The sequence below is a fragment of the Pinus tabuliformis genome, chromosome 1_2 (assembly GCF_031772625.1).
Source record: "Pinus tabuliformis cultivar Carrire ecotype Pingquan chromosome 1_2, CPIR1, whole genome shotgun sequence".
Classification (NCBI taxonomy): Eukaryota; Viridiplantae; Streptophyta; class Pinopsida; order Pinales; family Pinaceae; genus Pinus; species Pinus tabuliformis.
Genome location: NC_142298.1, coordinates 425,563,167 through 425,588,657, shown reverse-complemented (window position 1 = coordinate 425,588,657; position 25,491 = coordinate 425,563,167). Strand labels below are relative to the sequence as shown.

The following is a 25,491-nucleotide window of genomic DNA, read 5'->3' as shown; positions in this document are numbered from 1 at the left end:
AACATTAGCCACCCCCACCTCTTCAACAACCTCATCCAAAAGCTAAAACAACAAGTGTGCATCTTTCACCCTATCAGATGCAGCAATTGATTTTAAAAACATGGTTCCCTATGGGAAAAAGATAAGAAAGTTTATGATGGTACAATTCCTTTGATCAGTCCATCCATCTGACATGATGGTACATCTTGTTTTTTCCCATGATCTTTTGAAAGCTTTCAAATATTCGTCAATGGACAAAACCTCTTTTTGCAAAAGAGATCCCCTTAACTCGAGCAGAGTAGGGCCTTTGAAGCCCTTTCTAGCAACAAATATGGCATCAAACATAGGTTCATAATATGGTGAACGAGAAGCATAGAAGTGGATAAGATCATCATACCACCATCTAGCTATGTAATCACAGGCAAATTCTCTCAATTCTTTCTTCCAATGGTCATCTAAAGTGGGTTGCATTTGACCTCTATTAGCTTGAGGACCATGTGCACTATCAGAGGGAGAGGAGTGTGTGAAATAACTTTTGATATCACCCTCCTTTTTAATTTTACCCTTAAACTTTTCTTGAATAGACTTCAAAGAGGGAGGAACATAGCGAAAGGGGTTGGATGCATCAGCGCAACAGATAGATGAAGAGCCCTCATAATCAAAATTGGGATTGGCATCCATCATGTGTTTTATACTCCTCATCCTCCCAATTTCAGACTATTTCTTTTTGCCTAGCTTTTTATTCCTTAAGCTTCTCAAATTTTTCTAGAAACTCCTTTCTAATATCCCCAATATGTTCTGTTGGTGCTGCACATTGAACAATTTGGCCTCTAATACCAGCGAAGTGTTGTTTCTGCCTATGAATGCCCCCTCCACCTCCGTTAATTTTTATATGACAAAATTTGCAATGCATTTGATTAACAATCATCTCAGCATATGCCTAGGCAACACCTTTCATTCTAGGAGCCATTTTCTGATATTTGGACTTGGAAATGAAAGGAAAAAAAATCTGAAAATGAAAAGAAAAAAAAAAAAACAACTCTTCACTATTCATTTCTTTTACAAAAATTACTCTTTTCAATTTCCAGATTTGCCAACAAACAAACAAAAAAAAAACTCTAGGCTCTAGCCTCCTCAACGTTGCACCATTGACTACCCAAGAAGCTCCTCACTGTTGCTCCAATGATTGCCCAAGAGACTCCTCACAGCTGCTCCAAAAACCAACTCCACAACTCTTCACAAACTCCTCACAAATGCTCACACAAATGCAATGAGATAGTTGTGAGGAAATGTGAGGGGGTTGGGTAACTTTTATAGGCTTGGGAGAGGTTAGATGGACTTGCAAAAAAACCTAAAACCAAAAAAAAAAACCTAATTTGTAGTTTTCTTTCCCTCCCTTATTTGCCGCGGACTGGGTTTGACTGGCTCGGTCGAGCTATGTCGGACTCGGTCGAGCCGGTCGGTCTGTTACCAAGCCCGCCGAGTCGGTGACCGGCTCGGCCGATTCGATAACAAACCGGCCTTTGGCCCGGTTTTTGTACTGAGCCGGCCCGGGCAAGGATCTGCCTCGGTTGGCTCTGCCGATTCCGAATCGGTTCGGTCGTTTTTTAAAACATTGGTTATAAATACTAGGCAGGAATTCCCTTTCATAAGAAGTCACGACCTTTCATAGAGACATGTCCTTTCATGTCTCTCGTCCATATTAACTCCCCTAAATGATTACATTGTGTATAATCCAAATTCAACCTTATAAGTCTGGCTATATCTGTAAAAATAGAAAATGAACTACATTTGCCTCTCATATGCATCAAACTCATTATCATCTACTCAAGAAAAATAAAACAAGACCCATGTTCAGTATCAGATTATGGAATTAAAAAGTGATTTCAGATATAGAATGTCGCAAAAGAGAAGTCCAAGCCAGGAGTTTCAGGGAATCAAGATCCACATCCCACTCTTTATGGGGCCCATTTTTATATTTTGCACCCCGACAAGACACAAGGCAAAGGCTCTAATGCACAAAGACAAATACTCCACCCTCTACAATCACAAACTATTGCACTTCACAAAGTGAATAAAACCATAAGCAATATACTTCATTTCTACCAATGAAATGCTTTCCATTTGTGGAAGAAGACACATGGTGAATGCTTGCGGATGTACACAATTTCCCCTTACAAATACACCACCGAATGAGGTTCATGCTCATCCTCCCATCCATGGCTAAAATGTTTGAAAATCCATCCCAGTGTTGCGGGGGTGCACCCCCCCCCCCCTCTCCCAATCCACGCTCCAGGCGGGAGCGACTCAGGAGCGGGTCGGGAGCGAGCTCCCTAAAAAAAATTTCGCTCCCTGCCTTTTCAGGAGCGTTTTGCCTTTTTTGCAATTTTTTTTTTTTGCAGTAATGTTCAAAATGCTTTTTTTTTAAAGAAACAAATCATTTTTGAGTGGGGCAGCTTCATGATCAGGTCTATGGCCCTAGTATTGATATGCTATTCATGGTAATGTTAAATTCTTAAAGTAAAAGGATTCTCCTTAATCTTCATTTTCATCCTTTTACTTAAATTTTTAACATTACCATGAAATGACTCAGGATGTTTGAGAGTGGTTCCGGCTTCATTGAATTTCATATGGAAAAAGTAGAATTTTAGATTTCATTCAAAATACAACAGACTTATCAGTTTTTCAGGATTTCAAGATCAGGGGATTGCAATGTTTCCATTGAATTTTGTCATGTATTAGGGTATGGAACTCGTATTTAATCAAGAGCACCAATCCCTCTATGTACCTTGATGTTAGTGACATTGGTTGCCAAACTCCTCTATCATGACCCTCCTAAAAATGTACGCATCACTCAAACAAAATCTTGACTTGACATGCTATGCTTTTTCTATCTTATGTTAATGCTTAGAGGGTGATATTAATGACAAAGATCCCTATACAGATACAGAAGTAATGACAACGATACCTTTGGATATTAATACTTAGAGGGTGATATTAATGACAAAGATCCCGATAATCCAACAAGACTAAAAAATTAGACATTTCTCATGGTGGCAAGAGGCCCAAGCATAAGAAATAGATAATAGGTTTACTTCTCTTTTCTAGTTTCTAGTAGTTTTTATAACTATTGACTCTTTCATATTTATTATGATATTTTTTTAAACAATATATGACAATTTAAGCATGAAGTTGGCAATTATAACTCATTAGTAATGAATTATGAATATGATGCTTCATGAAAGTTGAAAGTTGTTTCATTTCATTTCATGTTAGATATTATTTGTTGTAATGGTTACACTTAGCTTACAAATACAACTTTGGTGATCAATGATGATAAATGTTATATATTGAATTTTGAAAGCTTGAAACTTTAAGATTGATGAATCATAAGACTCAATATGTTGTATGTTACTATGTTACTAACTTTTGGACATGGTTGATGACAGTGTTGCGGGGGAGCGCCCCCCCCCCTTCGAACCCGCTTCCGAAGCGCGCTCCGGGCGGGAGCAGGTCGGGAGCGCGCTCCCAAAATCGCTCTCGGATGAGAGCGATTTTCGGGAGCGCGCTCCCGTAAAAAAATTTGCGCTCCCTAGTCCGTTAGGGAGCGATTCAGGGAGCGATCGCTCCCGCGCTCCGAAGCGTTTTTTAATGCCCGGGAGCGATCGGGGAGCGATCGCTCCCTGATCGCTCCCGGGCATTAAAAAACGCTCCGGGAGCGATTTTAGACGGGCTGGGAGCGGTTCGGAGGAAAAAAAAAATCCGCCGGACCCGAAATTTCAAAAAAATTTAGAAAATTTTTTTTATTTTATAAGCCCAATGGGCCAAAAAAATTTCATTTCAACTTCATTGAGCAAGAGATTGAGAGCTGGAGCAAGAGCAAAGGAGCAAGGAGCAAGAGTTGAGGAGCAAGGAGCCAGAGCTGAGGAGCGAGGGGCAAGTGCCAAGGAGCGAGGAGCAAGCCTGCAGAGGTAAGTAACTTAATCATTTAGTTAGTTTAGCTGGTTAGGTAGTTAATTTGGTTAGTTTAATTTAGTTGTTTGAGTTTAAAGATCATGTATTTAAATTAAATTAATAAATTAAATGAATTAATCCCAATAAACTAAATTAATTTGCAGATTCAAGACTCAAACCCTACAAACATCAAACACCATGGACCTGGGGATATTTATTGGCATTTTCCTCTTCCTGGTCCCTTTTATGGTTATTATGGTGGTGGAGAGTAGGAAACGGAGGGGGCCTGAAACTGAAGAGGTGGATGAAGAAGCCGGAGGAAGTCAAATGGGTGAAAACCCCAGTGAGGAGGAGGTGGAGGAGGGTGAACATGACCCTCAAAAAACTAAACAAGACCAAACTCCATTGTGGAAATATGTTCACAGGGCTGAAACAGGGAGAGGGGGTGGAACCACTAAATTTCATTGCCCCCATTGCAACACTGATTACACATGCTCATACACCCGTGCTAGAAGACACATCTGCGGGAAAAGGCCATGGGATGGAGAGAAACAAATAGGAATCAAAACTTGTGCAGCGGTGTCAACAGCAGATAGAGCCAAATACATAAAGGAAGAGGAGGACGCCCAATACAGAACAAAAAGATCAAGGGGTTTCTTTGAACCAATCTCACCATCACAAAGAACTCCTTCAGCATCCTCCCAAGGCAGTGGATATGGACATGGAGGCACAGGGTCATCATCGTTAAGGCGTAGAACCATATCAGATTTCCTTGATGAGGGATGTAGGAATGATGTGGATTCAAAAGTTTACACGTTCCTCTATGCATGTGGGATACCATTCAATGTTCTACGCTCACCTTATTGGCACGAAATGGTTTCTGCCATAAATGATGCCCCTAAAGGATACAAGAACCCTGGGTATGACAAGGCAAGAACTGTTGGCCTTGATCATGAAAAAGCAAAAATATCACATTCTTTGAATAAAATGACAAGTTCTTGGACTGACAATGGGGTGTCCATTGTATCTGATGGATGGACAAATGTAAAAGGCAAGCCATTGATAAGTGTTCTTGCTGTGTCCCGAAGTGGTCCCATCTTTCTAGCTGCACATGATTACTCAGACAAGTTCAAGACCGCTATCAACATTGCAGAAGCATTGCTTGAAACAATTGAGCGTATTGGCCCATACAATGTCATCCAAGTCATCGCTGATAATGCTCCTAATTGTAAGGCAGCGGGAGCAATTATTGAGGATAAATACCCGAACATATTTTGGTCTGGATGTTTGGTTCACACATTCAACCTTTTGTTGCATGATATTGTCAAAAACAAAAATGAACAATACCAATGGATTGGTGATTTGTACAAGAAAGGAAAAAAAATGATAAAATTTATTACAAATCATAGCAATACCCATGGCCTTTTCCGCAGTCACTCGAGATTGGAGTTGCTGAAGATTGCGAGGACTAGATTTGGTAGCTATTACCTCACCTTCAGGCGCCTTTTGAAGGTAAGAGAGGCATTAGCTAGCATGGTATCAAGTCCACATTGGCAGGTGTTAAAGGAAAGGGCTACAAATGTAGCTGACATGGCAGGTTTTGAAACGGTGGAGGAGGCCGCTCTTGATGGGGAGTTTTGGACAACTGTGAGACATATATTGGATTTCACCAAGCCAATTTATAACATGATTCGGTTTGCAGATACAGACAAACCAGTGATTGGCGAGGTGTATGAGCAAATGGATACCATGTTGGGGGAAATAAAAGACATTGTTCATAATAAAGATCCCAACTTGTACAAACTGATTCATGATTGTGTGTGTGAATGGTGGAATAGGCTTAACCTTCCACTACATTGCTTGGCGTATATCCTTACGCCAAAATACTACTCAGAATCTTGGTTGGGCAAACCTGCAGCAGGGGGTGGTGTTAGGACCAAACCCCATTTAGATCAAGAGGTAACTAGAGGATATCTGGAAGCATTGGAAAAGTTGGTGCCTGACAGGGAGGAATGTGCAGCTGTGCGCCTTGAAATAGGCAGATACTTCACTGGCAGTGGTTTGTATGGTAACTTCCATGCAATGGACGACAAAGATAAATTTGATTCTCTCACATGGTGGGAAACATATGGCGGCCACAGACTTTTGCCAAAATTGGCAAAAAAAGTTATTTCACAAGTTGTAAATTCTTCTTCTGCAGAGAGGTGTTGGAGCACCTACAGTTATATACATAATGTGAAAAGAAACAGGCTCAACGAAAACCGAGCAGAAAGCTTGGTTTATGTGCACTACAACTTGAGGTTGTTGAGCCATTACTGTGATCAGGCTAATGAAGATCCCACATATAAAATTTGGGACAATCACCCTGAGGACGACAATTTGGAGGATGGCATTGTACATATGGAAGAACTAGAAGAGGAGCTTGTACGGGATGAAAATGAAGCAGCTGCAGCAGCCATGCCACCTCCATCGACACCCTCGCGTGGAGGCTCTAGTTCTGGTCGTCGGTCTGTGCGGGAGACTCCTAGAAGACCACCACGACCTGCTTATACTCCTGGAGACTCTCGTGGCAAGGGCCACTTGTAGATTTACAGTTTACTTGTCTTTTTTAGTTTCTATTAGACTTTAGTTTTCATAACTGTTGAGTTTTGAGTCCTTGACTCTTGACTCTTGACTCTTTCATATCATTATGACATTATGATATTTTTTGTAAACATTCTATCACTGTGACAATGAAAATTTGAAGTTTGAAGTTGGGCCTTGGCAATTATAACTCATTGGTAATGATTGTGAATTATGAATATGATGCTTTGTGAAAGACTAAAGTTGTTTCATTTCATCTCATTATTCATGTTTCATTTTATAAATTTTTAACATTTCATATCATGTTAACAGTTAGAAGTTAGGACTTAGAAATATCTTCGATATTACTTCTTGTAATGGTTAAACTTGGCTTACAAGTACAACTTGTTACTTTGGTGATCAATGATGATAAATGTTATTGAATTTTCAATTCTGAAAGCTTGAAGTTGAAACTTTAATATTGAATTTGATGAATCATGATTTATAAGACTCAATATGTTGCAGTTGTAATATTTATTTTACTAACTTGTGGACATGGTTGATGACGATTATAATTTCTAGATGATTGATGTGATATGGTTCAATGATCAATTTATGTTTTTTTATGTTTTTTATGTCTATTTCATCATTCTACATGTTTTTGTTGACATATATGTATCAAAAATTAAAAAATATAAAAAATATATATATTTTTAAAAAATCGTTCCCCGATTCGCTCCCAAACCGGGAGCTTCTGAAAATGGTCACTCCTGCTCCCGCTTCCGCTCCCCGCTCCCCGCTCCCCTCCCGCTCCCAAGTAACATTGGTTGATGAAGATTATAACTTCTAGATGATTGTTGTTATGTGGTTCAATCTATGTTTTTTTATTCTTTTTATATCTAATTCATTAATCTACATGTTTTTGTTGACATATATGTAGCAAAATATAAAAAAATATAATATATATATATATATAAAGCTTCGGGATTCGCTCCCAAACCAGGAGCTTCTGAAAATGTCGCTCCCGCTCCCCGCTTTCGCCCCCGCTCCCAAGTAACACTGATCCATCCATTATAGTAGCAAAAACAGTAAATTCCTCCTCCATTTCGGCTTACAACACTGTGCTGAAAATAGCTCTATGTTCTCCAAAGTTTTTTCGAGTTTTTCTAGCTGTCAATTGTTCCAACTTTTTTCAGGTTTGAGTTTATCCTTGCTAAGGTTTGCCATATTTTTCCAAGTTTTGTTAATTTCCCGAGTTGATGACCCTCATTGACTTTTTGTCAATAAGTGGTACAATCTCTTATACAAAATAACACCAATAGTGTGTAAAAGGATAGATATAATAACATAATGGATGATTTCACAACTACGTCACATGACACGAGGACACGAGACACGGAGGACACGTAAATACGTGGTATTCAATACGAAACGCAGCGACCTGGAAACAGGACACGGGGGACACGTTTTATATATATTTAATAAAATATATATATATATATACCGAAATATAGTTTTTTATCCATATTAAATTGCAGGTTGCAGCTTATCTAATCAAATTAACAGGTGCAATGGTGTTACACTATTCTGGACTACAGGCCATCCCTTCATAAATATTTGCCAGTGTTAGGCACCCCTGGCTGTGTGCCCTCTCTTCTCCCCACATGGCTCTAGCTAGGCACTTCTGTTGATGTCTCTCTTCACAATGGATTTAAGTATTTAGTATTTACTATTTAGTATTGAGTCTTGACAGTTTATAAAATTATATTAATATCAGTGTGTCACACTGTCACTGTGTTTAGATTGCTTTTAAAAATATATTTATATGTGCAGAAGCATGTCACTGTCTGGCAAAAGTGACGGTCATCATCTCCTTCAAAATAGGCGTGAGTCACTCTTGAAGTACTTGGTTAGATCCACTACAAAGTTGCTAAATGAGACCGCAGAGATAGCTCCAATTAATGAACAAAAAAATGCCAATCACAGATTTGGGAGCCAATTTACTTAAGTAAATACTGCCTTGCCAAAAACGAGCCAGATTTGTCCAGTTATTAATCTGCATTCTCTTTAGGGTTTCAATGAAGTCTTGTATGGAATAAAGACTTTGATTACTCAACTAGCCCTCACCCTAGTGAACCGAGGGCCTCTTTTTCATGCTCAAACAATCCACAAAGGTGAATTACTTCTTCACTGGCCTTTAAGATAGCCTTGCTGTCCTTCAGAATCCAACGAATGGAGATTTGTCTCTTGTAGCCACAGATATCTGAATCTCATATGGGACTGTAACGGTGAAGTGGGGAAACTGTATAAACAGCGACGTTGAATCTAAAGTTACCCTCATTGTTTAGCTATAGGCTACAGCCTATACTTGTTTGTAAAATACAAAAATCAGTCTTCGTATGGTAAGAGGAAAGTCAGGAAACCCTTTATCGGAGCCTTGAGCAGACACTAGAAATCAAAACTCCAGAAGTACTGCGTAACTGCTTGTTACTGTTACAGAATAATGTAAGTATAAAAACCCTGCCGGTGGGCTCCAAACAACCAAAAAAAACCCCAGAATAGACCGACGCTGACGTTATAAACCGCATTTTTTTCCAATACGTATTCAAAAATCGAAATACGTTAGTGCAACGGTATTCGATGTACCAAATACGCGTCTTCTAAATTCATGACACGAAGGGAAAACGTAGAATACGTATTCTATTTTTAGAAAACGTCAAAAATCGTATTGGACACGTATTTGGGCCGTTTTTGTGTCCAATACGCAAAATACGAGACACGGGACCCTAGGGGACGTGTCCTGTGACTTAGTTTCACAAGGACCATGTGACAATTGGCACTTTTAATAATAATAATAATAATATATTTATGTATGTTACATTGGCTTCCCCTTAAGAGAATTTTTTTCCTCAATGCTTTGGCAAGAATGATGTTGTCAAAAAACTTCATCTTTCCATCAAGCATCTTCTTTGGTAAGTTCATTCATTTGACGAGATACTTCATTACTATTCTAGATTGGAGGTTCTTTCTTCTTCTTGTCGAAAAACTTCATCATTCAATGAATCATCTTCTTTGGGTAAGATTTTCCATTTGAAAAGATGGTTATTAGTCTAGATTGGAGGTCTGTTATGGGGTGGTTGGGAAACCTTTTGACTTCAGAATTTTATATGGACCATAAAACTTGGGAGAGAATGTTTAATAAATATAAATACAAAAATATCAATAAATTATAAATAATAATTAATAATTAGTGAAGGGACACATCCTAATAAAAGGGCATGAATTTAATCAAAGGAAACTCCCGCCTAGGCATTTATATGAGGCCCTCATTTGTTATCCAATCATAACATTTCTCATACATGTATTCAACATATTTTTATTTTATCATAAAATGATCTTTTTGTATTCTACATATTTTGGATATTTAGTTGGTGAGACAGATTGGTTGTCACATTTGGTAACAGAGCCACATCTGATCTCAGCAATGCCCACTAGACCTTTCATCAAGAAAAAATTCTTGTTTCCCTTAGCAATACAACTGTGGACTTTTTGACCACATAATTTTTCAAAGATTCTCTGATTTTGGCCCCTGACCTTTTACAATCGAATATCTGGTTGAAGAAAAAACTGTTTGCAGAATTTATTTAAAAAATAAATAAATAAATAACGAAGGAGCGCAAGAGCAAAGTGCATCAACTGTCATCATTTTACATCCATAATACCATCCCCTGTAACTGTATCAACTGCAGCCGCCCAAATCCGTTGTACCACAATTGCCACCCAACATTGTATCAACTATCACTGCCATACCTATCATAGATCATCTGCTCTCCATACATTTGATTATGCCACACATTTATTTAATTAAACTGACATGCAATTATTGAGGGCTGTAAAAATCAATACAAATTTCTAGCAATATAATTAAATTTCTATCGCCATACAATCTGTCGTACAAAACACGAAATCCCTACTTCATACAGTCCGTCACATACAAAATGGTTTTTTTATCGCACCCTGTCATCCAGATGAATTTGCATAGGTACCCATCCAACCATCTGTACAGTCACAGTTAAGGAAATACGTGATATGTCATACCATCTGCACCATTTCATTCAGTCATAATTGAATTCCATACTATAATGTACATACATCGTAGAATTACAACTGAATTAATGTTCGTACCGTGACATTAATTAAATTGCAGAATACTCATTGTTCTTACCCTATTGATACTGCCATTTAATTCCATTCATACAGTGTGTGGAATTTATAATATTTAACACTATTTCATTGATACCACAGCCACCAACTGCTGATTTCTGTATGTAAAAGAAAGTCTGTCGTCATTTTGGAAGAATAAGGGTGCAATTCTATTTAACTAAAAGTTTAAGAGGTAAATAAAAAGGGCAATTAGAACCTCTTATTTTACTCCTGAAGTTTCAACTCACAGGAAAGTTAAAATTCGAATCAAGGGATGTAAATCGTGATTTTAGAAAAGAACAAAAATTATATATATATATATATATATATATATATATATATATATATATATTATCAACAGATATAAAAGGACATCTATGAAATATTTCTAAAGTTCAATTAAAAAGAGCCTAGAGGTATTATAAAATGTTGAAGTAAATACATAATTAGATGTTGGAGTATTAATGATGGGGAATCCAAGACTACTTACTAATATAAATTCAGTGAACAGCAAGGCAACACCAGGGCATGGCCTTCTTGGTCTTTGATTTCCTTCAAAAAGACCCACATTTTTCTGACAACCATGTTCGAAATGCCTGTTTGACCTTTATGAAACACTTCATCAAAATGAAAAAGGTAAAATATATAGATTCAGCTACTTTCAACAACACTAATTTGGAGCTCTCTCTAGATATAGCTTGAGAGGTGGCTTCTGACAAAGCTAACCATTTCCCTGCACTCCTTGACAAGTTGAGCAATCTAAGTCATTTGAATATATATTTGTTGGAGAGAAAGACTCAAGACGTGGACTATATATAGAATCAAAAATTTGTAGCAGAACATGTTCACCATCACCGTTCTTGCAACCTTGTAAAAACAGGTTCAGACAACTTGCACCAGCAATAGGGTCCAATTTTCTCAATAGTGTCCATCAAAGCTTTGTAATAACCATTGTATTCGTCTCATATAACGATCAGTATCTAACAAAAATAAGAATAGCGTCATTTGATGGAGCAATGCACCATTTGGTGCAGCAGTGAGTCACTAAGGGCCTAGGCAGTGTCTATATGACAATCAGAAAGAATGAAAGCGTAGATCCCTTCAAGCCAGATTTTACATTCACTCATCACCTCTCAACAAGATTCTTATCCTTTGAAAGTTAGCTAAAGCTAAACTTCTCATAATAGGGACTTTTGTATAATATGTTGTTCCACTACGGTAAGCGAACAGCACTAAATGGAATCCCACACATATAAGTACCGCTAGAAACCCTTCTATCAACTTCTAAAAAAATTGAAAGAATAATTTTGTTTATAGAGACCAAACGCTAAATGAAAGGGCTATGATAAATTGGATGAAGATGTGTGCATACTTTCACCGAATTAAATTATCCAAGTACACTATTAATTAATGCTATTCCTTGATAACGTCAATATGCTTTGTTCATATCTGCTATTTCAACCACACGCAACAGTTTTTGATTTGTCCTATTTTTTTGATAAAATGACAATCATCACACTTTTGATTGTTAAAATTTCCATACAATGAGGATGTAACATTTATAACTCTAAGCCAATCTATGATCTCGTCAGGGCACTAGCTTGAATCTTTGGACAATAAAACATTAGCAGACAGATTATAATTCGTTAACTCCCAGAAAAAAATCAATTCAAAACAATGCCCATTACAGTTCTAGTAACAAGCATCCAGATCATGCTACGTAATGATAAGAATGGAAGATAAAGACATATGTGACTAAGACAAATGCACCTGAATATGATCACCACGAGGATGTTTGCGAGCTCCCTTTTCTGGAACATTTACAACCTGCAATTGCAAATTAAGTTAAATTGCAATCCTTTACAAGTCACAATCCTTCGAAATGGCATTTCTATACCAACTGATATTTATTTCAAATATGTATTCCAATACAGACAACTCTCCACACAGAAATTCTATTCTACAAACACCAGTGCAACATAGCAGATAGATAGAGACTGCCAAAGACTCCATCCAAACTAGAGATGGATTATATTTTATTAAACAGAATATGGCATACGAAGAAGCATTATCTAAATAAGAAAATGAACTATGGTCTATCTCAATTAATCCATGATTAAAACTATGTAACTAAACATTTTAAAGGCACGTCATTTGAAAGAGTCAGAACAATTTATTTAATAATCTAGAAAAATAGATATGAACACATGAATGCTTGATTAAAGTTGACTAGGTATAGACTGGAGCTTAGCTGATTCACAACAGCAAGGCAGGCTACACAACTCTTAATATACAATCACATGTTTCCCCAATAAGAAAAATCTACGAGGACTTACAACCTCATAGTCAAAACTGAGGACTTGCCTGAAGAAAATATAACGACCATATGAACAAGCGTATTCTTTCAAATTTCTATGTTTCCAATATTATCTTAAAAGTTTGATAGATTAAATCCCTGTTGCAATTATTCAACTTAACTGAGCCAAAACCATTGCAAAATCACAATTATTCTAAAAAGATGTAGATTGAATTTAATAACATGAAGCCAACAACATGAATTTTAAATTTCTGATACAATCAGTCTTACGAATTTTGTCCTGTACTAAAACTGTCTATTGAAAAAGGTACCAAGGAGGTGTTTCCTAGTGCTTTTCTACCTTAGGCTAGGGCAACATGTGAACCCATTTTTTTAGTGTGACTTTGTAGTATTCCTAATGGAAAATTAACAGTAATACCAAACAATATGCAAGGAACAGCAAAATAGATCAAGAATCACAACCCAATGTAAAGCACCATAGACCCCAGCAAAAGATTCTGAGCCATTTTATTAATACACTAGAAGAGGGTACATAAAATGAGTTGAAATGATAGAACCTGGGATTGCTATGCAAGCTGAGAAAAACCCAGAAAAGATAGCCCAATCCCAAATGCGGAAGTGTCCCCGGAGTGACCTACACACTACCTAGAAATAATTTGCAGCGGGCTATTGGCTGGAATGCTGATATGTGGGCTGAATACTCCTCGGAATGCCCTGAAAATTTAGCCTCGGACTCCTCCCACAAAACCACAAAAACCCAGAAATAGTTTGGGCTGAATCTAAATGATGAAGAAGCCCTCCAAAGCAGGTGTAAATGGCTCTCTAGCTAGATATACGCCCTATTGGAATTCTGCCCTGTATACCGCTCAGAAAATTTTTAAAATTCAGCTATGGCCTCTTGCTGGAAATTGTACCAAGGAGAAATGTTACGAGGCATTTATCCATTTTAGCCTAGTGAACATATTAATTACTTTTGTCTTGGTGACATTTATGAGTTATATTAATATCATGGGTGGAAAACATCCTTAGAAGTGTTGTACCATGTACTTTTTCTAATATTAAAGTCACTTGTACTTTATAAAATGACTTTATGTGTAACGTACATAGTGTGTTTTTCTAATATTAAAGTGAGTCGAAAAATCACTTTATAAGAAAAATAGAAAAAGGTACACAACTTGAAAAAGGTACTAGGAGACGCTTAAGTGATGGGGTCAATGTGTGAAAGGGGTCATTTGGGAGAATTGATCTCAACCACACATCTTGAAATTTGGAGATTAAATCTCAACCATAGGATCCTAGGTTTAGGGATTCAATCTTTTCCAAGGAGATAAAACAGGAAAAAGGGATCTCATTCTTCACTTCACACTTGAGAAGACATAAAAGGAGAAATTTCATCGAGGAGAAATAGCAGCAGAGAAAGGAGGGCTCGAATTTCTAGGAGGGAGTTGTACTTGCAGCACAATTTTCAAGGAGGCACAAAAATCTAGAAGAGAGGCTACACAAATTTCGAGGAGAACAGTGCAGAAATCAAAGAGGCACGAAAATCAAAGAGCAGACCAGCACAAATTTCAAGGAGGAACAGCGGTGGTTTGGCCAGAAATTCAAGGCACGAATTTCAGGGCTATGACCTACAGGTAGCATGATTTTCGAGACAGGTTTCAAGAGTTGTTTGGCACAAATTTCAAGGGGGTACAATCAGCCTTTTGCACAGAAAACAAGGCAGACTTTAGTGTTGTTTTCGAGGCAGATTCTGGGCACAATTTTCAAGGACTTGGGCAGAGATAATTTGCTAAAATTCTCGGCATGTAAATTTTGTGGAAATCTGAAATTTCAGTGGGCACGAATTTCCAGAATTTGCATTTAAGCCTATAGCAGAAAAAGGGAGATAAGTACAGTGAATTTTTGTACTTATTTTATAATTTCTTAAGTAATAAAATCCCCCTGTGAAGACCGATTTTCCCCAAGAGGCTGTGGGGTTTTTCCAGGGTCAATTTTGTTAGAAAATGTAACTATGTTCGGTCTTCAATAATGTACTTGAGTCATTATGTAATGTACTTGTCAAAATAATAAAGAAATGAATTTTTATTACTATTGTTGTGACTTATTAAAGCATGGGTTTCATGCTTGGGTCACCTTGTTTTACGTCAAAGTCCCCATTGAGGACTCTAGGATTTAAAAATTTTCTATAGAGTTATTGTACATTTAAGGAGACACTTTTTGGGCTTTTGAATCATGTAAAAAGGTTAAGTATTGAGTCAAATATGAATTATGTAACCTCCACACCATCTCGGCGTAAGAGAAGATCAAGTCGGCCTAAGGACCCTATTCAACCCCACAAGAAGCCTATAAAAGGAAGGTCATCAAATTCATTTGGTGCATCATTCTCTCACAAGTTCGAATTCTCTTGTAGCTAGGAAGAAGTGCGAAAATCTCTTGTTGGGCAGAAGTGTGAAGTTCTCCTGTACCTGGGAAAAGATGTGAAATCTGTTGTCGAGAAGCTGAAGTGAATGCGAGTTTGGGGAAGTCTAAGGAGAAGAGTAAAATCGAAATTTTGGTGTCTCTCTCTCTGTTTCGTGTCCTAGATTGGGCGATCAAAGTCTTCCAAGTTTCAATGTTGTCGGAAGCTGCCAATTGCCGTATGTTGTTGCATAGTCGAAGTTATTGGAAAGAGGTCAAAATTTTGAGAGGCTGACTTGGTGTGGAGGTAAGGTTTGGTCTTGGTCTAGGGTGAAGAGTCTCAAAGAATACTATTGAAAGGAAGAATTATTTTGACTAGGTTTTCCCCTCGAGGACAGTTTTGCCCTGGCATGTGCCTACATCTGGTGTCTATTGTTTTTATGTGTTGCTACTTTTGGTAATTGCTTGATGAACTAAAGAAAGAAGATATAAAGAATTGTAATAATAAGAAACATCACAAGTAATTATCAAGATCAAGAAAACCTTTATTGCCTTTCTGATTTTCTAACAAACTTGACCAAAAATAAGTGTCTCGTATGAGTGAATGCTCGCCAAAATTGTGTTAATTTTCAGTTGATAGGAAAGTGAAAAATAGTAAAAGTACTCTTATAATATCATGCATACTAAAATTTACATTAGCATAATAAAACATGTGGGTTGGGCCTAAAGAAACACATGCGAACTTGTAATCTGGATTAAAGGTGCAGATCATAAATTTTCTACATCTCTCCTCCAAATACCCACAGAAACCCAGAAAAATATCGAGTTAATTCCCGCTGACTTGGAAGCCCCCAAAAAGTGTGAATTGCCCAAATTGACTAGTTTTTTACACTACAGGGAAATCTTTGCTACATGAAACCCAAAAACCTCGCTAAAATACCTCTGAGGCTCCTACAAAATTATCCTCTAGAAATGACTCCTTCCTTCAGTCACTAACTCCCCCAATCTCTACTTCCTCCAACTCCTGCGCAATCATAGTCCAATGGCCTCTGCGCAGAGCCAGATATAGATAAACTCAGTCCAAAATATCTCCTCAATCTCTGCCTTGCAAAATGCCACCAAACTCCAGCTCCAATGAGGAAAAATCTCACTTGGCTTTTGACAGACCTCCAGTCCTAGAAAGTAGTGCATCAGTCCTAGGTCCTTCATCTCGAATTCGGAAATAAACTCCCTCTTGCATTGATGAATGAGAGGGTCATCACCTATTAGAAAGAGATCATCCACATAAAGGACCAAAATGAGAGGCTTGTCATTTTCAACCTTGAAGTATAGGTTCAGGTCAACATCGCTCCTTGTAAATCCCTGCTTCATAAGATAGCTATCAATCCTCTCATACCAAGTCCTGGGGGCTTGCTTCAACCCATAGAAAGCTTTCTTCAACTTGCATACAAGTGTCTTACGATCTTGAACTTCGAACCCCTCGAATTGTTCCACATAGACTTCCTCCTTAAGCGAACCATTCAAGAAGGCAGTTTTGACATCCATCTGGTGTAGGCTCCATCATTGTGAGGCAACAAGGGCTATAATCAAATGAATGGTGGTATGTGCAAATATCTCATTGTAGTCTATTGATTCCTTTAAGAGAAGCCTCGAGCAACAAATTTGGCCTTGAACTTTTCAGCACTTCCATCAACTCCATGTTTGAACTTGTAGAGCCAATTTGAAGTGACCACTGCCTTGTCCTTGGGTCTAGGAACCACATCCCAGACATCATTCTTCATGATTGACTCATATTCCTCGTTCATCGCAACCTTCCAAACTTGGTGTTTCACAACTTCTTCGAAAGTACATGGCTTAGATTATACAATGGTACGCATGGCAACTAAGTGTTGAAGAATCTAGGGCAAGCATAGTTAAGATGATTCTTCGATACATGACAACAATTTTTGAAGTGTTAATGCAATCTTTATCTTAGCTTGATGTTTACTTCATTATTAGCATGTGTAAGTTAACTTCATCAAACTGCTATCAAAACAAAAGAGAATAACACAAATATTTGGCTTTCTGCCCTCTTGGAGAGGAAAACCCACACGAAAATTCTTCTTATAGAGATTCTACCAAGGCCATGACCCTTGACACAATCTGCCTCTCCAAGACCAAGCCATCAATCCTCTTCCTCGAGCACTGTTGAGATCATCATCTTGTTGTTCCTTCATAGGTCATCACCATCGTGATCATTATCACTGCTGCAACACCATGATCTTCATCACTGCTACAACCTCATTGTTGTAACATAAAGGTCTTCACAATAGTATCACCAGAATCATTTGCTAATACATCTCTTGTTGTACTGAGATCCTCTGAGACAATGATATCATTGATATACATATATGATCATGATATATAATTACTGTGATTTCAATTAAGTCCGGCTCAAGACTATGATCCTTGTCACTGTTCTTCGACGCATGTTGAGACTGCCTTATACAAGATCCGAGTATTGTGATGACTTAGTCTCCTTCTCTATGTATGTCGAGGATCTCTTCACTGAACCCTTATTTCATTGTCATGGCAAGACTGTAATATATATATATAGAAGACACAACATTTGACATACTCTTCATTGAGTCGAGACAATAGATCTATCACTGTTGTTCAACAACTAGTCTGTTATAGGAGTGCCACCGAGATATTGATGCCAAGATTGCTCCTTGTTATGCCGATATTGCCATGTCGAGAATGTCTAGACTTCATGCCACCTCATCTAAGATCTTCTATGCTTCTTCTATTTGAGTTTCTGCACCTGCAATTGAGAATATATTTAGCCCTAATACTTGCCTCATAGTTGTGTCATTATTGCTCCATATATGTGAGGTCTTAACTGCATCTAAACCCCAACCGAGGTGCAGTCAAGCCCTAACTACGGCTCTGCTCCTCCATACGTTATTTCAGAGCACTCCAAAATTTTCCTTGATGTTTTTCACTGACCCTAGATGGGTATTTATAATGGTTATGTCCATACATTGAAGCCGATGTGTACTTATGAACCGACATGTCCTTTTTCAAGCCGACATGACATCCATTTATATATTTAATTCATTTTGGAGCCGACATAAGATTTCTTTGTTGTCTTGATTGTAGATTTCGGTGAGTTTGCTTCTGAGGCATTGTTCTTGGTCTTGGAGGGTTGTTACACAACTTTGAAGACTTGTACACATTTGCATGAACTCATAAAGAGTTTCTACACACATGACATGACTCTTTGACATTTAAATAAATCCTAAAGACATTAAGAAGAAGTCTTTTACCTAGAGACACTTCTTGCTCATCAAACCCATGTAGCAAGATTACAAAAATAAATTATTTCCTTTTATTACGTCAAATATAAAGATCATGTCATTATGAAGACCAAACCTAGTTACACTTTCTTCAACATTAAGTACCCTTGGCACCTGTCTAGCATTTTGCTTCCACGAAATGTCCCCCTTGGTGCAATATGTTTCTCAACATCTTCAAGAGTATCATTGAGCCACAAAGGTCTTTTTCTTGAAGTAGAGGGTTCACTAGGAGGTGGATCAATGGGATTCATCAAACCTTCAACATCGAGCATCGGGTTATCAGTCGGAGGTTCATCTTGCTTTCCTGCATCATCGTCATTGTCTTTCCTAGGGCTAGGAAGATCTCGGACTTTCCTAAGGGTAGAATCTTCATCGAAAGTGACATCATGACTTATTTCCAATTATCCTTGACAAATAACCTAAATTCTATATGCCTTTGAACTTTCACTGTAGCCCACGAATGTTCCTTTCTTCTCAGATGCATCTAGTTTGTTTCTTTTCTCTTTCGGGACATGAAAATATAAGAGACAACTAAAAATTCTAAAATGAGAAATATCAGGTTTCTTACCGGTGAAAACTTCTTCGGGTGTCTTGAAGTCCAATGCTTGATGTGGGAATCTATTTTGAACATACACAGCGGTGTTGGCAACTTCTCCCATAAGAACATTGGAAGACCTTGATCATGAAGCATAGCACGGGTGGATTCTATGATAATACGACTCTTCCTTTGGGCAACACCATTTTGTTCAAGAGTATATGCAGTAGTGGTTTCCCTCTTAATGTCAGCTTCTCTACAATAGTCTTTAAATTCATTTGACTCATATTCGGTCCCATTATCAGTGCTCAATATTTTGATCTTTATCCCTGTTTGATTCTCATCCAAGGCTTTGAAAGAGCGGAACCATTTGAACACTTCATCCTTCTTTTTTAAGAAATAGATCCATGTTTTGCGAGAGAAGTCATCCACAAAAATAGCATAGTACAAATATCCACCCAAAGATGTCACGGGCAACATACCTGATAGATCAGAATGGACCAATTGAAGAATATTGGTAGTTTGAGTTTCACTTGAGGGGAATGGTTCCCTTGTATGTTTTCCAGCTTCACATCCCTAACAAACACATTCATGATTGAATTCGGGCATACCTGTGACCATCTTCCTTACATCAGGTAAGGCTTTGAAATGAAGGTGAGCAAATCTCTGGTGCCATAATTCGGAATGAAGAGATGTATCACAAGTCATTCCTCCCAACAAACTTCCTCCAACCTGATAGAGACCTTCAATCCTGAATCCAAGAGTGAATGCATCCCTTGGGTTCCTTTGCCAAACACAAACCTTCCCATCAATGAATGTCTCCTTAAAACCTTTATCTTCCATCGCAAAAATAGAAACCAAGTTCTTTTTTAGATCAGGTACATATAACACGTCTTGTAAATGAAGACTTTGACCTTGATTTAAGTGAAGAGTAACAATCCCAATTCCTTTCACGGGATAAGTGGCATTATCCCCAAGTATAATCTCCATATTCGTCTTCTTTTCAACCAAGTTTGAGAGGGCCTCCTTGTACCCAGTGAAGTGCCTTGAGGCACCACTCTCAATCAACCAATGGTCCAATGTATCCAAAGGAGATGCAATGGTGAGCGCAGAAATAAGATAAAATTATTTTTGCTTTACAACATTAACTTCTTCATACTTGGAGTTTCTCGACTTCTTGGGAGGACGACCATTTCCATTTCGAGCAGTAGGAGCATTCCTCTTTCCTTTGTGATTGAACCTATTGTTCCTTTGATTGCCATTGCCTTTGTAGTTGTTGTTATTCTTATCATCAACTCTTGGAGTATCCTTCTTGTGAGGACAGTCTTTAGCGAAGTGGCCAAACCCGTTACAATTGAAACATCTTCTTTTTCTTCCTTCTTTGAATCCCGGCTTGAACCCTTGTCCTTGATTCCTTGGACCAGCATTGTTATTCCTCTTAGCATGAGCGGAGAAGGCGGTAGGATTGTTTCCATTTGAGGGCTTGTCTCTTTCCATCATCCTTATTTCTTCTTGAGTGAATCTAGCCAATAATTCATCAAATCCCGGATCCTGTCATTGTTGAGGATGGTAGTGTTAAACATGTAACGCCTCCAAGTGCAATAGGAGTGAGCTCCCTGTCACCAAAAACTTCTCCAATAGATAGGAGATCATTCTTGATTTCGATAATCCTAATGAAGTAAGATTGAATGGACTCTCATCTATCCATCTTGATGTCTTTCAACTTGTTCTAGAGAAGGAGAACTTTATTTGCATTATTTACTTTGAACATCCCAACCAATTTTTCATACATCTCCTTAGATGTTTCCAAATCAGAAATATACCAAAGGCTTGTGAATAGAATCAACAATAATTTTCTTAGCTTTAACCTCACCTTTCTTGTACATTGTTTGTGCAGCAACAGATGCATTTGAAGGAGGCCCCACTACTCTTCCTTTGACATAGTCCATGGCATCATTTTCTTCCAATGTCAAATCTAGAGTCATCTTCCGTGCATGATAGTCAGATTTGTCCTTAAGCTTGTCCTCGAATTTGAAGAAAGATGTAGTCATCATTGGGACTAGTTCCAAGTCCTTGTCCAACAGCTTCTCTTAGTGATTGCTTTGCTACACTCTTTCTTGGGTTTTTTCTTCACTTGAGCTCTAATAGCATGCTAATTTTAGATAACAGTGGTACGTTCATGCTTTAGCACAATTTACTTCAATGTTCCTTATCAACCCAATGACAATTTCCAATTATATCCAGTAGCAATCACATTAACTCAAACACATTGACAGTAAACGCAGATAGAACATAAAAACATGTGTAGAAGACAAGCCAAGACAAGAGGACACAAAATTTAGTGGATGCCAAGGAAAAACCTCAATGTGGGGAAAACCCTTTAATCAAATCTTCTTATTATTATTCAATAGTTCAGCAGAGAGAGAGTACATAGATCAAATTTACTTTCCCAATACACAGTAAAAAAAAGCCCTATCAAAATCAGCAGTCAACTGCAACCCTAACCAGAAAGTCAACACTAGTCAAATCAGCAACAAAAACTTCCTCCAAGCAGCTCAGTCAACAGCATCCAAATTCGGCCTTCAAGAAAGGTCAAAGTCAACCCAAAACAGTCCACCCAGCCTCAGTCAAACTTCAATCAATGTTGCGGTCAAACAATCATGCGGTCAATGTAGGTCAAACATCCCCAAATACCTTGGTTTCTGTGCAAGAGAATGCAGCCTCAAGAAATCGAAAATCTACCCAAAAAACGCAGTCAAAGATGGTCAAACAACCCCTGGTCAATGTTGGTCTATTCTTTGAAATTTCGGCATGTACATGTCCCTTAAATTTTCGTCCTTCTATGCCACACGTGGGAGAGAGAGAGGTTGCCCAAGCTGTACAAACCAATCAAGAGAAGAGAGAGAAGAATGATGTGTGTGAGTGATGTCCAAATGAGGAGAAAGGTCACTCCTATTTATACAATTCATTGAAGGTGAGGAGACACATCCATTGGACTTCTTGAGCCTATGTTTCACTGAGGCCGACCTTGACAATTTGTGCACGAGAGAGAATAAATTCAAAATTCCACTTCTGCTTGTCAGAATGAGATGATCTTTATATCAAAATTGGACCTCTCGAAAATAGGAATCCAATGCAATAATCCTCTCCATAATGTGAGTTGTCCCAAGTTGGAATTTGGCCCTAGTTTCCAATTTTAACAATACCTCCATACACCCCCGGATATCAAGGTCTAAAACTGAGTCCATAGGCATCAATCCACATCCTGTCGGGGTCACCATCTCCACTACCAGACTCCATAACCTCGGATGAGAGGACCTCCCCTCCTGATCCTCTCGAAGAGGTCTAACAGGCAAACCTCCCCAAGTTCCGGTGGCAGTGTCACTAAGGTGTTGTTGTTGTGTGACCTTTGTGCCCCACATATCCGCAGAAAATCTTCATTCCTATCCAATGCTTTGTCTGGTGGCATGTCGATGCCACCTCCTCCGATCAATCCCTGGCAAAGTATGTTGATCACCCTGCGACCCCATGTCTGACCCACATGCTAAGACAGCTCACAAAGTCTATACTCCCCTATCAACCTAGTGGGTCACTAGTATTGCTCAGAACTCCGATGGAAACCCGTGGGTGTGTGGGTGTTAGTTTTTTTGTAGCATCGGATGGTGTTCTAGTCTCAAGACTTTGTGGAGAGGTTGAAACTTAAAACACAGTTCTCCAAAACCCGAAAATCGTTTCTAGAAATTCCACCTAGAGATAGCTCAATTAAATTAATTGACGATAATTAAAAATTTCGTAAGTCTAACTTATGAAAAATAGTTAAATAATAGCGATTAATTGAGAATGGTGAGAATTCTCTAAAAACTCGCACGAATCGACTAAGAGATGATCTCAGCAATCGATTAAATTTTAATCTTCGTCGTTGGAGTCCCAACTGGACATTATAAGAAGAGGTCAATGGGTAGATAAAGAACACACCAGTTCAGATACTCAATGATCTGGGCAATTCAATTTTCCAGTGCAAGTAATTCAGCAGGAGAAATTGAGTCAATGATTGAATAGCAGGTGGCAGAGGGGTAGCATAACAGTATTCTGGAGGAGTTTCCAGTTCCATAGACACAGAAAGAGGAGGCCAAAATTATTCTCTAGGAGGTTGCACAGAGCCTTAATATAGGCAGTTTGATTTGGTTGAAGGGAAGGTTGTTTTTAGTTCTAGAGGCCAAAAAGATCTTCCTGAGTGTCGGAGAGACATTTTCTTAGTCAGCAACAAGAAAGATAGCTAGATTGGCAGCAGTTCCAGGCTAAGCGTCAAAGAGTTTGTGCAAAGGTGACACGGACCCTGCACAAAGGGTTTGGATGGCTAGCCTTTCAGAGGCAGTCAGGAGTCGGGATTGCTTGGGGAGAGGGTAAAATCCCTCAATATATTTTTCCCAGTATTTCTCTTGGATAGAATCTTCAACTTGGCGACATTTTATTGAACTCAAAAATTTTGTTGCATAATAATAATAAAAACCCTCACTGTTGCACCATTTTTCCCACATTGGGTTTCTCCGAGGACATTTGTCGAAAAATAACGATGTCATAATTGTTGTGTGTGTGGTAGCATTTCTCAATTTTTAACATTGTTACTTCCACAGTGTTTATTTTATTTTATGAAGAAATTGCAGTGTGATTAATTTTATATTAATCAGTAAATTAATAAATTGAATAATCAGTTAGGAGAATTAATTCCAATGGTTGCATTTTAAAGAACGTTGACATGGTATCATAGCATATTTCATGGACAGGAAGCTGAAAGGCAAAAGAAGATTTTTTTGTTGTTCAGAGGGAGCAGCAGGAGGAAATTTTCAGGGGTTGTGCAGTGCCTAGCTAGGCAGTGCGAATTGCTAGGCAAGGGTTCGACTTTCCAGTTACAGTGGCAAGAAAATTAAATTTGTCCAAAAAATTGATTGCAATAAAAGGGGGCAACAGCACAGTATTTTCACTGGGCATATTTCTAGTCTAGGCACAGAAGGGTTTTGCAGCAATTTGCTAGAGTAGAATTAGTGTCGAGCGGAAGAGAAAGTGCACACATAGAGGGAGATTTCTCTCAAAGGGTTTCTAGTCAAAAATCCAACATTTCTAGTTGCAGCAGGCAGTTTTTCTCACTCTAGAAGGGTGTGAAAATAGCAAAGCTAGCAGCCGAGCAAGCGAAAGAGGGAGAGTTCCATCCCAATTCGATGTTTTGCAGAGATGACCACAATCGGGCTTAGAGATCGAGACAGGTTGGAGAGAGCTTCCAATTTATCATCTGGAAGGCCAAGATGTCCTTCATGCTAGATGAGCAAGCCCTGAAAACCTATGCAGAAAACGTTGTGGCAGTACCTACTGATGTGGATCAGCTGAAAGAATACAGGAATGAAATGGCCAAGGCGAAGAGGATGATCCTAGATGGAGACCAAGACCATAGATTCTCACACATATCAGCCAAGAATATGGCCAAAGATATGTGGGATGCTCTCTCAGGGCTATATTAGAATCCTTCCGAGCAACGGATGATGTTCTTGAAGGAAACACTGAGGAACACCAGTATGCAAGGGTGAAGGCATAGATCCCTTTCTCCCCAGAATTAAGGATATATGGCATCAGCTTGGAGCCATAGGAGAAGTGCCTCAAGCTACCAAACTTGTGTGTTTGGCCCTGAACAGTGTCTCAAAGGATTGGGAAATCTCTGTCCAAGGCATTTTGGGACGAGATACATTACCAGGATGGGACAAAAAGTGGTCAGACCCGCAGCAGGAAGAGAGGAGGCAGTCTCTAGTGAAGGGCTCCATTAGCAACAGCATCAACAAGGGATCGAAAGGTGTGAAGGAGGAAGATAATGTGGCTCTTGCATCAGAGGGGAAAGCAACAGGTCCCAGTTTGGGACAAGGCTTGTAGGGAGAAAAGAAGAAGAAAAAGGATTTATCTAAAATCAAGTGCCTCAGGTGTGGCGCACAGGTGTGGCGAGTTTGGCCACTATAGTACTCAGTTTCCTCAAAGGAAGAAGGACGAGAAGGAGAAGCAAGATCAGGCCACAGAATCTGCAGAAATAGAGAAGTTGTCCTCCAAGTTGAAGGAAGATTTCACCATGTTTGCAACTATACCGCCAGAAGTGAGGTGGGGCGATATGAAACTTTAGTCCCAGAATTGTGCAGAGACTTGGGCAGGGTCAACTGAGGCGAGCATCC

The 25,491-nt window shown here is 38.6% G+C and overlaps 1 protein-coding gene across 1 annotated transcript in view; it reads right to left on the bottom strand.

Annotated features, from left to right (window-relative positions):
• The window catches only part of LOC149206165 (CLP protease regulatory subunit CLPX1, mitochondrial-like), a 192,923-nt gene that overhangs the window by 85,485 nt on the left and 81,947 nt on the right, over window positions 1–25,491 (bottom strand). Inside the window, exon 4 of the mRNA XM_089395328.1 lies at window positions 12,469–12,525. Within this exon, the coding sequence (XP_089251454.1) occupies window positions 12,469–12,525 (57 nt within the window). The remainder of the gene's footprint in view (window positions 1–12,468; window positions 12,526–25,491) is intronic.